Source organism: Arctopsyche grandis, chromosome 11 (assembly GCF_051622035.1).
Source record: "Arctopsyche grandis isolate Sample6627 chromosome 11, ASM5162203v2, whole genome shotgun sequence".
Lineage (NCBI taxonomy): Eukaryota > Metazoa > Arthropoda > Insecta > Trichoptera > Hydropsychidae > Arctopsyche > Arctopsyche grandis.
This window is the reverse complement of record NC_135365.1, coordinates 26,677,979-26,696,550: the sequence shown is the minus strand read 5'-3', so window position 1 is coordinate 26,696,550 and position 18,572 is coordinate 26,677,979. Positions and strand designations below refer to the sequence as shown.

Here is an 18,572-nt window from a genome sequence, read left to right as displayed (position 1 = left end):
ATTCTTAAACAGAATGTTTTTAATTTTAAACCACCAAATTTGGTATGCATAATATTTCATAGCATTTGACTTACGGGTCTATGTGACTAGACAGAATGTTAAATCACAGAAAACGCAAATATCGGAAGGTAAAGATCGAAAATCGAAAGATCTTAAGTTGAAAGAACAAAAAAAAATGGTGCATGGTAAACGGTACATACTCACGTACATACTCACTTAATTTTCGTGAGCAGGATACAACAGCAACAAGAGGAACATGCTTTTCCTCCCGTATTCTGCGCGCGCACATTAATACGGGAGGAAAAGCCTGTTCCTCTTGTTCCTGTTGTATCCTGCTCGCGAAAATTAAGTGAGTATGTACGTGAGTATGTTGCGCAAATTAAGTGAGTATGTAACGTTTACCATGCACCATTTTTTTTTGATCTTTCGACTTAAGATCTTTCGATTTTCGATCTTTGCCTTCCGATATTTGCGTTTTCTGTCATTTAACATTCTGTCTCGTCACGGAGACCGTTGACTTACATATGCACTTACATATGTACATATGTATGTAGATCGTAAACGGTTTTTGAAAGTATTGAAACCCCTTTAAAGGAGTTTCTTCTTATATGAGTCTATGTATGTATGTATTATATAATATAATAAAATATTAATTTGCACCTGTATAATTACATATTTTTAAATCGTCATTAATTTAATCATATATTTTGCTTGTCGTAAACGATATCTCAAGTCGCATTATTACATAGAATAAAAAAATATATTTACTGCTCGAATTCGCTATATGAATAGGCTCATCACGTACGAGGAATAAATTATATCAAAAGTGTCCGCCAAAATAATTTACAACACGAAATATTAAAGGGTAACCGTGGACTTCTCTTGTATGCAAATTGAAGATTATCACAAACGCTCGTCCATGCAAGCTACATACATACATAAATAACCACGCAAAAATTATAACAAAAGGCCATTACACTTATACGCCTACCTACTATAAAACTAAAATAATATTATTAAAATAATACTAGCCGAGTTATGTGTGTCGAGCTCGAATTAATTATAAGGTCATTAACGCACGTTTCGTACGTGGTTTTCGTACCGAAATAACGATGATATGAGGACTCTCGGGTTCACAGAGACCTCGAGACGTGGCTATCGTTACGAAAGATCTCCTCTGAATAAATTCACACTGTTTTTACCACATATTTTTCCCTGTGTTGTATTATGTCTGGTTGAATGCGTCCGTGTGCAGCGGGCCTAATCGCATAATATTGCTAATGCGAATCGAAATATGGACGTGATAAATAAGACCGAATGCCCGTCAGAAATAACGGGAGATGTCTGTTTTATTGTATCTTAGTTTGAAATGAGACATTCTGTGCTATGGCGTTTTTAAATGTGTCAAATTTTATATTAATCAATGAAAAATTCGTGTCCGTTTGTCAAATTCATCTTCAAAACGTTCTCAAATTAGATGTAACCATCCTATTCGTACACTAATAAATCGATTTATTATATAAAAATCTCCACTTTTGGAATGATCATTCAACGGGTTGTATTGTAATGAGCAATTGCTGTAAATTAATCAATCATATTTTGAAAACGGAACTAAACAATTGAATAAAATTGGACGAAACTAAAATTTTCGGTTTGACTTTGAAAAAACTAATTTCAGGAATATTCAACTATAAGGGCGCAAACATACAGAGAGGCTCGCGAACATGCATAATCTTTAACCCAGTCCAGAAATTACCCCCTGGAGTAGAAACCAGACACTATTCGATGCAAGGCGATGCGGGGTATATCCTCAATATATCCAATATTTAATCGCCATAGTTCTTTATCAACTCAAAATAAAATAAAATTATATCGCGCGCTCATACTACCATTATTAACCTATGCTTCACCTGTATGGAATAACGCCTCGAATACTAATCTTTCCAAGCTCCAAGTAATACAAAATAAATCCCTAAAAATAATTTATTATACACCTATATATACTAACTTGAAAAAACTGCATGCCATATATAATATTCCGTTTGTTACAGACATTACTAACAAACTAACCAGTAGATTATATGACAGAATCACTAATAACCATACTAAGACACTTCCGAAGAGCTTCGGTGATTACAACAAAATGTCTATACCCTTCAAGGATAAACACAGATTACCTAAACACAGTCTGCTTTAGATCGTCGACTTTAGAGAGTCTTTAATTAATATTATGTATTTGATGTATTATGAGCATTTATAAATGTAAATAGGTTTTTGAACTATTTTTCTTATTATGCTGTACATTAACATTAGAATAATATAATACTATAATTACTAACAAAATTAAATTTAAATTGTAAAATAGAAAATGATCAGTAGATCAGTAACTATTAAAATAGATATAAGATGTATTGTGAACATAATTTAGTAATAATAAAAAGCATTTAAAAATCAAACCACCTGGAGTGTTTTTGGTGATATTTTACCCCAATGTTGACATAGATTTATCAGTAATCGACAACGGTGAATCTTTTATTTGAAGAAATATAAGAGAAACTTGTCGAAATAATAAGATCGTACGAATAACAATGATCTGAAGGAACGCCCTTCGCAGCTGGAAGCTGAACGTGAACGTTTTTGCCCTAAGATTCAACCTTTAAAGTTTAAAAATTGTAATATTTGGCCTAGGTATCTTATTCACATAACATCAATTATTAATACTATGTACATACAGTAAAAATATTTATTATATATTATTCGTATTATCCTTTTTGTTTTGTTTTTTTTGACAAATTCAATCACATATTTGCGAAATATTTATATATATATATATGTATATATATACATATACACATGTTGTCATGTCAATTTGGAAATTATTCTGTATTGATATTTGATAATTTTTCTATATATATTTATTTATAAAGTTTTATTCAAGTTTCAACTCTATTATGAAACGTAATCGATAAGCCTCCAGTCGCCCTCACGAGAAGCGAATTGGGTTCAATTACCAAAGTCTTCCCTTCCATTTTTGGATCAAGTCGTATCTCAAAATTCCGTACGAGATTTGCAATTCCGATTTTTGTTTGGTTGTAAGCATAACGAGAGCCTATAAAATCAACATATAGTACATATTAGATTTACTGTTATTATTTCTTGAATTAAAACAATAACAAACACAATTCTTGAAACATACCGATACAAACTCTAGGCCCCTCTCCGAACGGTAAGTAGGTGAACTTTTTAATTTTGCTTTTATTTTCATCGTTGAATCTTTCTGGATCGAATTTTTCTGGTTCTGGAAAGTTTTCCGGATCCATGTGCAGCGAATAAACAGGAACAATAGCAATCATTCCTACCGGAACTTCAAACGGTTTTCCTTTTGAATCAGCAGGAGGCAAAACATACGGGTTAGTACATTGACGTTGTACTAATAGAGCTGGAGGATACATTCGCAATGTTTCTGAAATTAAATAATAATTTTATGAAGTTAAATTATGCTATTCGTGCATTTGTAATACGAAAATATGTATGTATGTTGCCTTCAACGTGGCAATGAATTCGAGATTATGTCTCACATTACAATAATACTTATGTCGTTGAAGAGAATTAGAATAACGTTTTGTAATGATAGTAATAAGTTGGCCGTGTGATGTAGGCCGTACAAAAGCTATGCAATTTTGTTAGAAGTCCAGTAAATAAATAGATGTAATAAACAAAACTATAATCAATTAAATTTATGTCTACAGTGAAAATGTACAAGACAATCAATACTAAGATGAAATAAATAAATCTTTGTAAAGCAGCAAAAAATCTTAAACTAGTGTATTTTCTACGTTTAATAATTTAATAAAAAAAAGTATTTTTTTTTATAATTTGGTGACATACCGCTAAGTACCATATCCAAATACGATAAACCGTGAATGGTATCATAATCCAACTTTCCGTCATTTGCTTCTGCGGCTTGATCTATTTCTTCCTGCATTTTTTTCTGGACATGAGGATTTGCTGCTATCTGAAATATAATATAAGAAATTAAAAATGAAATTTTATTATAAGTAGCATACATTGTATATCGTTGAAAAAGCTAACAAAATGAAGCATGAATCCAGCCACTCCAGATGATGTTTCAGTACCATCCAATAGGAAAGCAAATATTAAGCCGGCAATATCTAAATCTGTCGGAGCTGAAAGTGCATCAATTTTAATTAAAATGTATTGCTAAAACTTTTTATCTAATTATTTATTATTTGGCTTACAATTGTCTTTGCTTTGGTTGTGCAAAAGTATTGAATCAAACGAATTGTTTTTGTGAAAGCCTATAGTTTTACGGCTCTCGTACACTTTTCGTGCCATCTCAACCAGTTCGTTTTCTATATGTTTTGGCACCATTCTTTAATATTAACATTTCAATGGTTAAATTTTACTGCTTACTATTAAATATTATACAAGTATTTGCTTACAAACCTTAATCTTAAGAACCTTGCTAGGGAAGGTGAAACAATAAAAATCATAGTCAATAGTCCAAACCAAAAAGTAGGAGCTAAAAATGCATTGGAAACCTTTTGATATGGATTTTCTTTTGCTGTGAAAGAATTAAATTCTAATCCTAAAACTGATGATACCACTGCATCAGTGAAGAAGTTCAATGATAGCTGTAATATAAAAAGGTAAATTTTAATAATGATATCAATTATTTATTCATTATATCGTTTAAATAAAATAATTAATACTCGTGTAGGCTCCATCGCCTCGTTTGGTTTTTCTTTTATGTGTTTTTTTATGTGATCAATCATTACATTGCATTTTTCATTGATTTTTTCGAATGCATTCTTGATCTTATTCGAAGTCATACTGGCTGTCCAAGCTGCTCTATTATTTTTCCACAATTCTCCACTTTGACTAAATATGTTAGCTGTAATAATGGGATCAACTTTGGGATCCATCTAGAATTATAATGTTCATATGTACTATGTATATACGTATTTAAAAAAGGAGCAATCGTAATGATGTGGTTTTTCGATATAAATAGTTGATTATATCAACGAAGTAAGTACCTAATATATAACTATAAATAATGAACTGATTACTGATTCGATAATAAATACAAATTATATCATAAATCAACTGATAAAACACCTAAATGTTATCCAGACCTTAAATCTATGGATATATGTATGTATGTAGTATAAATACATTTAATTCAATCGCTACCGATGTACTTATAAATGATTGATTGTATTTTAAAATATGAAACTTTATTATGAGATTTAACCCTTTGTTACTGATCAGAGCCAAATTTTTAACTGAAATATGGATGTTCTCAAAATGAGATTAGAAAAAGCCAAATTGTAAAGAAGACATTGTAGATTACGACATTGTAGACATTGTAGATTAAGACAAACATTACAAAGATTTAGATTTAAATTCAAAATCCACAATAACACTGATACATACGATAAAGTTTTCGTATTTAAAAATTTTAGCTGAAACATTTTACTTACTTCAAAATCATTTCGGGAGAAGCTCTGGAAATCTTTTACAAGAATATTTCTAATAAGTTCAGGATCTCTAAGTAATATAGCAGGAGTCCACAATTTGTATAAACCTACGTATGAAGCGTTCTTGAAATTTCTAAAAATATAATAAACTAATAAATTACGACTTTAATACATAAATAATAAGTAAAATAAAAAAAAAACAATACATACGTGTAAAAGTGATCGTACAGCAAACCAAAATGCTTCAACCCGGAGAATACATCTTTGAAGTTTCCAAAGAAAAATTTCGGCTTCTCAAAAGGCACTTTTTTCTGCTTCCAATAGTTGTTGTTCCGTGTTATAAATGAATACGCAGATATTATAAAAATTACAAATATCAATATCCAAATCCACATTTTCACTATATCTAAATCGCTATAATTTATATAATTGTGTATTCGGTCGATGTCTTGTTCTCGAATGTTTCGTCTGCCAGAATTCAGTCCTTTTAATCAAATTTACTATAAGATCGATAATGAACATTATTTTATCTTTTTTTCGTTATCGTATCTATTAGGTAAGCCCTAATATCGTTCGGCAAAATTGATGTTATTGCGATTAAACGTGCATTTTGATTTGATAAGAAATAAAAACATGTAATGTGGTATGTAAAATAAGCTAGAAAATATGAACAACAGCTACGAGTTTTGATTTTTAGATCATACATACATACATATATACATACTGTGAAAGTAAGCTTAACCTTTGAAGGACGGAGCGTCGAGATCGAACGAGTTTCCCGAACCGGGGTCGATTGAGACCCCAGTATTTTTTAATCAAAATACAGATTTTCTCAATAAAAATGGGTTCAATATGAATCATATTAGTCATTTTATACATCAACATAAAAAAGTTTTAGTCCTATAGCATGTTTTTGACTAATTTTGTATTAAAAAATAACGACAATCATCGACATGCAAACGCACATGGGTAAGGCCAACAGGTGACTGCATGACTCAATAGCCACGCGCCAAAAGCGACGAAAGCAATAGCTTACGAAAATATAGCTGTCTCTTTCTCTCGCATTGATTCATCGATCAACAAGAATACGCAAGCGAACAGTCAAAAACATGACTTATCGCTACCGCCTTTAAATCATACTTTGGAAGGTAGAAATGTATAAATATATATTTTTACGATGTACCCCCTTTCTAAATCATATAAAATCTATGAAAATAAATTTCTTGTAGTTCATTCTAGGAATACAAGAAATATAGGGTGTATAGCTTTGAAAACCACATAGTTATTACGAAAAACGTAAAAATTGGGGCACTTGCATACCCCACTTCGGTGAGGGAGGGCTAAATTCGTCCAGTATAAGTCAGGTACATATTTATGTATTAGCATTTTGTATCTAATCAAATCAAAGCTTGCTATTAGTTAGCTGTAATATAGTGATGTATGTACGCAATTATATTTTAAAACGTATACATATAGATTTACAGTTAATTTCTATACTCACAAGTCCTGTATGTCTCTAATCAACAGTCAATTGTAAAAACCACGTTATAACACGACAAAGATTGACAGTTATCAGCCGTGCGTCGATCCGTCCATTCGCACACGTATGTCTAATTTATCTAATTTAGCGATGAATTGGACGGCTTGGTGTAGCGGATGCTGGAAACCAATCAAAGAGTCGTCGTCTCCGATGAAAAGGTCGTCGTCGACCAAGAAAATTGCCAACCAGTGGCGTCCGTGGCTAATTTTTCAACGGCGGCTTTATCTTCGCCTTCTGCAAGCACCGGATGGCGTGATTTTGCATTGCAATAAATAATACTTATGTATTTAAAAAAATCTTTTCAAATTTATTGTGGCTTTGGTACGTTGCGCAGCTGGCGCTAAATTCAAAATGCGATTTAAAAAAATAGTCGGAATAAATGACACGAATATCTCGAGGATGAGTGATCGAAAATGTCTAGGTGTCTGCGATATTAAGTGTGCCGCCATTTTGTTTTTTGTTTCAATTTAATCTTCTGCTTGTTTTATGATTTTTTGATATATGCATATTATATGCATACATATGTACATATGTGTGATTTATCTTATTATTTCTTTCGGAACACTTTCTTTATTGCCTTATCATTCACTCAATTATTATATTCTAATAATTTTGCGAACTTAGCGACCTATTAAATGTGTTTATAAAATATACTATTAGAACAAGTTGTGCGTATTTAATACTTGCCTTAGTTTTATAAGAAAATCCGCTATCAACTGTGCTGGACTCCAAGCGTCCAGTTAAAAATGAGTGTTTTAAAGCAGGGCTGTGGAGTCGTGGAGTCGGGGATTTCAAGTGGAGTCGAAGTCGTAAAGAATCTATAATTAATTCAATAAATGCCCGCAAAGATTTTTTTTAATTAATAGTATTTTGGTATTAAGTTTGTTTCGATTCATTTCTAAAACTGATTTAAATTTCCATCGTTGGCCAAACCGCGCAAAATGGCAAATTTTCAAAACGATCGGAAGACTGTAGGAATAGATACGGAATCGTTTGATTTTGATTTTAAAATGCTTTTTATTATTACTAAATTATGTTCACAATACATCTTATATCTATTTTAATAGCTAATAATCTACTGATCATTTTCTATTTTACAATTTTAAATTAATTTTGTAGTAATCATAGTATTATATTATTATAATGTTAATACATATGTACAGCGTAATAGGAAAAAGAGCTCAAAAACCTATTTACAATTCTTATAAATGCTCATAATACATCTAATACATAATATTAATTAAAGACTCTCTAAAGTCGATGACCTAAAGCAGATTGTGTTTAGGCAATCTGTGCTTATACTTGAAGGGTATAGACATTTTGCTGTAATCACAAGTGTGTTAGTTTGGTTAATACTGAATCGTTTGCGAAGTCAAACATAAGCCAAAAAAGCCTTTTAAAAGTATCACTTCAAGTTTCTTATACATTTCATGGTCTAGGTTTATTTTACCAAAACTATATCATATTTAGACAAGTGGATTAGATCACTGTGTTTAATTGTAGAGCGACGTACTCTCAAGCTTAGTTCTTTTACTGATTTTATACAAGATTTCATAACTTTGACGCAATACCACGAAACGACTATAAATAAATAAATCACCAGACCAGCGCATTATTATCGCTACAAAGTATCAATCTTGCTATATTCAATAATATAAGTACTATTGCAATGTAAGAGATCTCAGATTTATAGCCGTCTTGATGGCGATGCATTTTCGCATTGCAGCTACCGTTGATATGCACCGTCAAGAATAGCGTGGTCCTACGTCGAAATTATAAGCACTCAACAAACAGTTCACCGAGCATCGGTAACAACGTCACATTGGCAAAATTTATTATATCTACAACATAATAATGATTTGCGAATGCTCGGTGAACGGGTCGGTTGCAACAGCGTGCATCGACCCAGACCCAGAGGCGTGACTGGTTCGCCTCGTTTCCATTGCCTGTAGCACTTTGGCCAAGACCAACCGACCCAACACCCGAGACTTTGCCGCCAGATTGGCATAGAACTTGAAGTCGTGACAGTGAAAATGTATAGAGTTGCGTCAACCGTGGACTTGTCTCGCATTTCGACGATCAAAACACACCAGAGCGCACTTCGACGCCGATTCTAATCGAACCATCGCGTTTTAAATCCGCGCATGTACCGTTCCGCACAATGACTGTGATTTATGTACTCGTATAGTTGGGATGTGATCAAAAAATACGGTGAACGAGGTAGCAATCTTTTAAACAATACCCTTGGCTAGTCACATGCTCATTTTGATAGTCCTGTCATTTTCGAAAGCGTATCTAAATAGCATCTTCCAATGGCGCTCTCAGTCGAGACACATTGGACATCATATTTTTATTAATCACATATGATAACAATGCAGATGATTGTGAACATAACCTGAAATGTAAACAGTAGTGACATAGTTTTTATAATATGATGAGGAACTGTTTCAACAAATAAATCAGATAAATTGGCGAAATCTGGTAGGAAACGATCGATTTGGAATCAGAAATATCCAAGTCTGACTTCCGAATAAATTATTTTCAACCGAGGTGAACCCAGGGCTTGAACCCGGGAACTTCTCAGTGGTCAGCATTAACGCAGCCACCGAGATATACTGGATGACTTCACAAAACAATACCCTTGGCTAGTCGAATGTTCGTTTTGATAGTCCTGTCACTTTCGAAAGCGTATCTAAATAGCATCTTCCAATGTCGCTCTCAGTTGAAACACATTGGACTCATATTTTTATTAATCACGTATGATAACAATGTAGATGATTGTGAACACAACCTGATTGGTATTAAACTTGTACATATATAAATCAATGGATTATAAATTTGAAATCATATTCAAATGGTGGTGACATAGTTTTTATAATATGATGAGGAACCGTTTCAACAAATAAATCAGATAAATTGTCAAAATCTGGTAGGAAACGATCGATTTGGAGTCAGAAATATCCAAGTCTGACCAGCAACACAAATATTCAATCGAGGTCAACCCAGCGCTTGAACCCGGGAACTTCTCAGTGGTCAGCATTAACGCAGCCACCGAGCTATACGGTATGACTTCACAATATAAAAAAATTTAAATGTACAATAATAGTAACTTCCAATCAAAACAATACAAAACTTGTAATACATATGTATTTTACCAACTAATTTGAATATATGTACATACATATGTATGTAAGGAGCTCATATTTGTGCATTTAAAGTTGAAAAGTATAATTTGTTGTGTGAGAAAACAAATGAAGTTTGATTTCAAAATTGTGTAAAAAAGCAAATCATTTGTTGATCAACAGCAAGATTATTCCCTCAAGATAATATTTTTTCAGCTTCAGCTAAACAAAAGTTGTATCCATCATCTTCGTTCAAAATTTGCAATTGTATTCTTTCTTAGTGCTTTCTTTGGAATTAAAATTGCAATCAAATTAATTTATTTTAATATGATCCTGTGTACTATAACTATGCATATAAAAATAAAGCTAATTTTGGAGCTGCTTCTGAAAGTGGTATGACCGTTTAATCAAGTGTGGTGTTTTGCATAAATTCACAGTACTTTTTTATCCAACGTCTGATTGTAAATATTATATATTTATTTCTATGGTGTTTGAAATGAAGTGTGTTGTCAAAAGTCAACGTTCGTCGATCTCACGCTTCCAACACTTGCACGCTCGTTTCAGCGGATTCGTTCGTGTGGCAGATGTTTTGTGCTTGAAAATCTTACGTATGTAATGCCACTGTCACGACGACTTTAACATAATAATACTGGGATACCAGCGGCTCTCAAATGCTTCCAAGCTTTCGTGGAAATGTTGTCGGGTACTGTTATGACTGTTTTTTTGCTAGGAGTATTGGTTTTTTAGAGCCTAAATGTACTCATCAGCGAAGTTGGTAATTGGGATGCATTTACATACATACATGTCAGTAATTTAAATGATGATAAAGGTTCTAAGTTGGGTTAAGTTTAATGAAATCGTAGTCAAAGATTCATGTTTCATTATAATTAATTTTTTATTTTATTTACTTGACCTATATACATATGTAGTATATATGAGTGGATTGTTTGATTAGATTTATTTTATTGTTCAATTAATGGAAACATTATAAGGTGCAGAATTTTATATAAATAGAAAACTTGTTATAAAAAATGTATTACATAATTATATAATTAGAATAGTACAAATTTTATAACAAATTGGTACTATTTATCAACTTTACTGAAACTTAATATGAGTACTGATTTTTTGGTTCAATTTCCCGGAGAAATTCATGCAAATGCTTTCCAAAATACATATGTACTAAAAATACAAATAATATTTACGGAGCTTTAATTAGCCATTATATGTATGCACATATGTATGTATATGTATGTAGGTATTAAGTGTTAATTTAAATTACTGTGTAATAAAATAATATTAAAAAAATGCTCATAGAAGGAATTAAATATGAAATTTGTTAATTTTATATTTTCAATTGTTCATTAAAAAATAATAATCAACCACAAATAAAACAACAATTATTATATAGTTTTATTTATTTTATTTTAAAACATTATTTTCTCTTAAAAAACCATTAATGCCATATTTTCTTTTACAATCAAAGGACTGTTTATATTAAGGCATTTATTAGTGAAGGAAGTATTTTATACCCAATATTTTTTATTTGCCAATTTAAAATAGTAACTCGAAAATCTAAACGGCACATTAATTAAACCGTAAATTAATTAATAGTAAATAAATCCACCACGACACCAAGAGATGTCTCTCCACCTCTTTGCGTCAAATGGCGTCAAACCAGAGCGCCACACTTCGACAAACTTATCAACGTATTACATCATATTTTCCCACCTCACACAAAAATATCATTTAGACTAGATTCTCACAATGATCGTTCATCATTATCAACTGTCACATTATGCAATAGGTATTGACATTGTTTCAAAAGTGGACCTCGCACGCGCTCGCGACTTGAAGGGGACATTGCACTTCACAATGCCGATGGCACCGTGAGGTCATCATCAACTGATGATAAATAATGGGCGATGCACAGCACACATGAATTGTCCATTCATTAGCACAGTTTATATTTTACGATCGTGACATATATATTATATCCGTAAATGCACTCGCCATTTGTAGCCGTCGTCAGTGCGTCTATGGAGCGAGTATTGAAATTTCAGTTACGACTTCAGTTGCATATAAGGAGTTTCGATACCACGTTTCATATTATAATTTCAATTCATAAATCTCAGTATTACAATAGATAATAAGTCAGTGGGTTATTAAGAGTTATATTGTACATATAGTTAGGATAGATAAGTCATCAATATCTGGTTTGTAAATAGGTTTTCGAGCTCTTTTTCCTATTATGCTGTACATTAACATTAGAATAATATAATACTATGATTACTAGAGGTAGGACCGGAAGCACGCCGTCTATTGTTCCATTATTGTAAATGCTTTGTAAAAAAGGTTCGGCAAACCTTTAACAATGTATTTACAACATGTGAACAATGGACAGCGCGCTCTGGGTCCGCTCTTTAATGATTACTAACAAAATTCAATTAAAATTGTAAAATAGAAAATGATCAGTAGATTAGTAGTAAGATGTATTGTGAATATAATTTCGTAATAATAAAAAGCATTTAAAAATCAATATCTGGAAAAAGAAGAGGAAAATGAGGACGGCTGGCGATTTTGTTTTTATTAGATTAAAAATGCCTCTTTGCCTGAAGTTTTATATTTTTTATCAATGCGTTTTGCTAGTGATTATGTATGAATGCGAAAGTTTGCCCTTGATTTCCAATTATTCACGTAGAGATTTGACTGCAGACAAATTGTCAATTCTAGAGCTTAGTTTTTCATACTGGCTTCTCAAAGCCCAGTTACTTGTTTAAACCTTATCTGCCAAAAGATAAAGCTTTTGATTACGAATTTTCAAAAACGAAGTCAAGTGGTTGGTCTCCAATGGAGTCTGTTGTAGACTATGAGAAATTGACTGAAAATAAATTTATAGATTAATTAATTTCCTCTTTAAGAAATTAAGGGACGAGAAAAGTTGCATAAGTGAATTTGGGCTAATGAATGTTGTTTTTAAATTGAAAAATCTTCCTTTTTCTTTTACAAAACTTTCCTTTTAAATACTTTCTTCTCCCATTTTCGCTAAAAGAACGGGAATTGTGTATAATCGGTTTGATGAGAAGAGACAGACAGCGAATCACATGAAAGAGATGTATGACTAGAGTAGCTTATATATGTAGAAGAACGATTGAAGAAATTGAAATAACAATAGAAAAATAGACAAAAAATGAGCAAGAACAATGCTCGAGCGAAACTCGAGAGTAAAGATTACAAGATAGAAGATGGGTGAACGTAGTAAAATATAGATGAGCTGTGCCTAGAATAGAAATTTAATTTAGTAGAACAGATGTTGAAGGATGTGTCTGTAATTTGACGGGATAATGGGTGGGTAAATGTCAGATTGAACCCTTTCAACTGTGACCGGTTTTTTTAACCGGATGCTGAAAGTTAGGGTCTATTCTGTCCAATTAATTGTCTATGAATTATAATATATTAGAGTTCAGATTCACTTTCTCGGTAGAGTATTGCACAGGTGTGGGTTCCCGATGCATTATTATTGTAGGAGGAGTGCATCGCGATTGCACCTTGCGCATGTTCCCACAAGGTGTATTTGATCTCGACTCATTCAAGGATTCTACCCCTTTTTTATTATTATTTGTACTTTGTGTGTGAAAAGATTCACGAGAATTTTATTCTTCGATGCAATAAAAGTGCTTTAAATTTATGATGAAATTTAATCAGATTTAATTTAATGTACGTAGGTACATAAGTTTTTCACCTTATTCTATTTATTTTTATTTATAAAACAATATTTTGTGTATACTTATGTACAATGAGATGCTTTTTTAATGTAAATACTGTTCAATTTAAATTATATATTCCATGTCGGTACATTTCTTTGTCATCTGGAAAGTTTTGAACTGTTTTCATTTAAATCTGCTTCATCACTTTCATGTCATTATACTGATATATAATTATTAATTAATATATAATTAATATTTCAAAAAATAATAATAAATATGTGTAAAAAATAATACCGAATGTATAAATAAAATTTAACCTAAATATAAGTACAACATTAGATAAACTTACATAATGCAATGTCTACCAATTGATATACCTAAATTAAATATTTTCAAATAAATAAGGCTAAATTAAAAAATATATTATACAGTAGAATAAAATACAGCTCCATATATTTTATTTGATAAATGTTTGTTGTATTAATTAAAAAAAATAGCGTTGATATTTCAAAATCTTCCGTATATCTGTCAAGCATTGTACATATACATATATATGCACCTATGTATGTAATTATAGTATTTAAATTATGCTTTAAAGCTCATTCTAATCTTTTTAACATATTATTACGTATGTTTTTAATATATGCATTTTTTATTTCGGTTAAAATGTGATAAAAAACTAAGATTTCCTTTCTTGTTTCGGGGGCACGGACAAATCTCTCCCACGATTAAAAAAATTGACCGTAGCATGGGGGAACATCTGTTGTACACGGATCGAGGGGGAACCGTTTTGTTGTATGGACCACTTCCTTCTACTAGCACAGGTAGTCACTCACCTGAACAATTCAGGTGAAAAAAAAATTCAAGGGCACCTAAAGTGAAAGACGCCGCGAGAGGAAGCTCACATTTCTGTCGAAAGGTTATATCGCTTATCGGAATTCCCGTCTCCAAGTCTCCAAAAACAAGAAAAATATACACATTTATATTAAACAAATAATAAATTAACGATTTATTGCACATGCATGCATACAGCGAACTGTTCTCTTGAACTTTACAAGTGGATTTATAGACATGCACTCGACTCGGTGCAATGCTGGTTAATGAAGAACATGAACGTGAATGAGATATTGATTATTATTATCGGTTCAAAATACTTCAAACGCGTATGATTTGTAAGCTGTACATTGCGAAAATACACGATACATACATATGTATATGTATACCTAATACAAGTATAATTTATCTATTTATAACTCGCCTAGATAACATTTATGACGGGTATTCATGGAATACCCTTTCGACGGGGCTAAAATGTCATATGATACTTTTATATCGATTGCTTTGAGATTTTATATATGTCATAGAAGAAAAAAAACCCTCCTTTTTTGTAAATCCAATATAAAAAAATGTGTCAAATATATGTGTGTATATTTAGCTTTTTATGGTTATGAATTTGAGGCAGAAAATAAAAAGAAAACGTTGAACAAATAATCGTGTTGTATAATTTAACTACTTTTTTGTTTAGTTTTACTTTATTTGAATTATTATTATATCGAATTATTAATGTATGAATCATGGAGTATAAAATGTGTGTATGTATCTACATATATGAAGTTTTAATAGTTTAAGACATAGCATTTCAAAGTATATTTTTCGATAGTTGAAATTGATGCTTTCACGCAAGACATCTCCCGAAAAATGGAATTGATCGGATTTCCTCTTTTTTTGTTATTCATAGAAAAAAATCATAAAAGCTTGATATTACCTACACGATTTTTTGTATCGTATCCTATTTTTTACACATTGAAAAAATCACACTTTGTCGAATTATTTCGCGCTAAAAAATTACGACGAATTTGAAACGCTTCGTGAAATTCGCGATTGAAAGCGCATCCGTCGGAAATGGCTCCTGTTGTTTCGATTTAGATTTTTTTTCGTCGATCTAAAACGAAATAATGTATCTCAAGAGTGTTTCTGGAGTGTAGATTTTTTTTTAGATTTCTCTATTATTGAATTTCTTATAAAAAGCTTTCGATTTAATGCGCACGTGTTGCAAAAAGCGCTACCGTACAAAATCTTATAATTTATAGAATTCAACGTGGCGTATAGAAAAGTTTTCGTCGTTTTAATTTCAGCTTAGTTTCTTGAGTTGTACTGTATTTTTATTAACAATAGCGGTATCTACTGAGCTTAAATATTTACTTAAAATAATTGGGTACAATTGAGTAGAATATCTCAAACAACCCTTTTAAGTTTTGTAAAGATGCCGATCTGTTATCTATGTATACATAAACAGAAACGGACGTTATTTTCGGACTGATACTTTATTGTTTTATTATAGCTTTTGAGCAGAAAAGGTTTTAACCGTTTACAAGACCGGGTTTTGCAAGTCAAAGTAAAAATATAATAATATAGACATCAACGTTATGCTTTATGTTAAAAGTGATTTATGACTTTCGTACTTTACAACTCTTCTTCGGCAAGTTTATTGTAAAACATTTCTTCATTGTAGGTTCGAAACGGCCATTTTTATTGCATCCAGGGATTCTTTGAAGCTTTAAGGCGGCAACTTTTCTTATTTCATCCTACAAAAGAAAGTGCATTACTTACTTTTTCTTCTTAGTGGACTATGAAAATATACATCCATTCAAACAATTTGTCTATTAGCTCATTTAAAATAATTGATAAGGATTTTTTAAAATTAATAAAATAACATTCATTTGATCATATGATTTTAAATTATTACATAAATTGTTATCACTTTAATTTGACCTCTAAAATGAGTATCTACTTTAAGCATCCGACAAATGAATTTATTTAAAGATCAAAGGATTACTTTGCTTTGTGTTCAGCGTGAATAGAAGTTCACTATTTGCCTAGTAAAAGGATTTGCCTTGAAAGCACTCAGAAAGGATGAGGCAAAAGGAAAGCAGGTATGCAAATTTATCTAAACAATTGTATGGGCTGGGCCGTTTCGCAACAATGAAATAAATACTTGTCAACGAAATGCATCTTCAAGGTTTCACTTAATGTCTAAAAGGATATTGCAAATATTTACGACGTGCAATTGACAAAAATTTCAACGGTCCGTGCCGATTTTGCATATTCAAATGTAAAATGGCAAAAATAGCAACATAAAGGCATATTATCTTTCGAAAACGTTATCCGACTACACTTTTTCAATGTCACACATGTCACAGTTATTACTTTTTTGCTACATACGTACTTATTTATGTATGCAGATATGCATATGTATATTAGGCATATACATAAATGGTGTGTGATTTAAAAACTATTGTTTGCTCTATTCTAAATCTAATTCTAACAATGAGTCGAACTTGGGAAAGTCAGTGAAGACGAGGAGATGCGACTATTTCACTAGATTTCTCCCGTTCGTTGCGTTGCATAACCGGATGGTGGCTGATCGCATCGCAGTGGAACGGGACAGGGATTTTCAATCTGTGGTCAGCAATATATACATCTAAAACATTCTATACTATGCCTAGATAGGAAAAAAGGTTCATATAATCTTGTTGGTCTTTTTATTTCTTATTTACAGGATCGACGTCAATTCGTTAAGTTTGGGAGTTGCTTTTCTTATGAGTATGTTGCCACTTCTGGGATTCCCCAAGGATCAAATCTTGGCCCTTTATTATTCCTAATATTTATCAACGATATTCAATCTTCTATTCACCATTCTAAATTTTTATTATATGCGGATGACTTAAAAATCTATAAGAGAATAATTGATTTACCTGACGCTCTTTATTTGCAAGAGGATTTGAATTCTATTTATGAATGGGCTAATGTTAATAAACTTCCCTTCAATATCCTAAAGTGTCGGGTCATTTCTTACTCTCGTTCTCGTTCTCCTATTAAATATCCGTATAAATTTCATGATTCTCTTCTTCAAAGAGAATTATTTATATCTGATCTGGGAATAGTCTTCGAAAATAGTTGGAGTTTCAACATTCACATTGAGAATATCTGTGATAGGGCAACAAAAATCCTTGGATTCGTAATCTGTAATTCGTCTGAACTAGGGCTCACTGCCATTCGTCTCTTATATTGTACATTAGTTCGCAGTGTGCTCGAGTTTGGCTCCATTATATGGTCTCCCTATCAACTTCGTTACTCTCTAATGTTGGAACGAGTCCAAAGGAAATTCCTTAGATTTTTATATCTGAAAACATTTGGATTTTATCCATATCTGTTCCCTAGTGCCTTTGTCTTGGGATCTTTGGGTTTCAACTCCCTGGCAAAGAGAAGAGATTTATTTCTTGGGAAACATTTCGTAAAATTACTTAGAGGAGAGATTCACAATCCCACTATCCTGGAGAAACTAAAATTCTGGGCCCCGGAAAATCGTAGAGTTTTAAGAAAACATGATATATTTTTACCAATTAGGGCTAAATCAAACGTGCTCATGAACTCCCCCCTCTCGAGAGCTGTTCGACTCCTTAACTTACTGGCACAATACTTGGACCTATTCGATGCCAGTTATGTTGAGTTGGTGGAACACATCCTAAATAGCACGATATAAATTTTTCAATCTTATTTCTTTGTTTTTATTTTGTGTACATATTTTTTACTTGATTTTTATTATTTTTTTATTATGTTTTTTTTTTTATTTATGATTTTTATTATTTTCTTATGTTTTTTTTTATTTATGATTTTTATTATTTTTTTTATGATGTTTTTT

The 18,572-nt window shown here is 31.7% G+C and overlaps 1 protein-coding gene across 1 annotated transcript; it reads right to left on the bottom strand.

Moving 5' to 3' along the window:
- Nucleotides 1-2,905: 2,905 nt before the first annotated feature.
- On the bottom strand, nt 2,906-5,968 carry LOC143918657 (cytochrome P450 9e2-like). The gene is made up of 9 exons (XM_077440602.1): nt 5,712-5,968; nt 5,505-5,634; nt 4,734-4,946; nt 4,468-4,655; nt 4,260-4,393; nt 4,093-4,187; nt 3,889-4,015; nt 3,197-3,463; nt 2,906-3,109 (listed from the first exon to the last, which is right to left on the bottom strand). The coding sequence occupies exons 1-9, from the start codon at nt 5,894-5,896 to the stop codon at nt 2,934-2,936; spliced, it is 1,515 nt and encodes a 504-aa protein (XP_077296728.1). The 5' UTR covers nt 5,897-5,968; the 3' UTR covers nt 2,906-2,933.
- Nucleotides 5,969-18,572: the final 12,604 nt, after the last annotated feature.

Bases quoted from the DNA above. Each gene is read 5' to 3' on its own strand.
- LOC143918657 (XM_077440602.1), bottom strand. From the start codon at position 5,896: ATGTGGATTTGGATATTGATATTTGTAATTTTTATAATATCTGCGTAT. The intron at 4,188-4,259 runs GTAAGCCAAATA...ATGCACTTTCAG, and splicing joins CAACCAAAGCAAAGACAATT to CTCCGACAGATTTAGATATT. The intron at 3,464-3,888 runs GTATGTCACCAA...ATTTAATTTCAG, and splicing joins TTTGGATATGGTACTTAGCG to AAACATTGCGAATGTATCCT.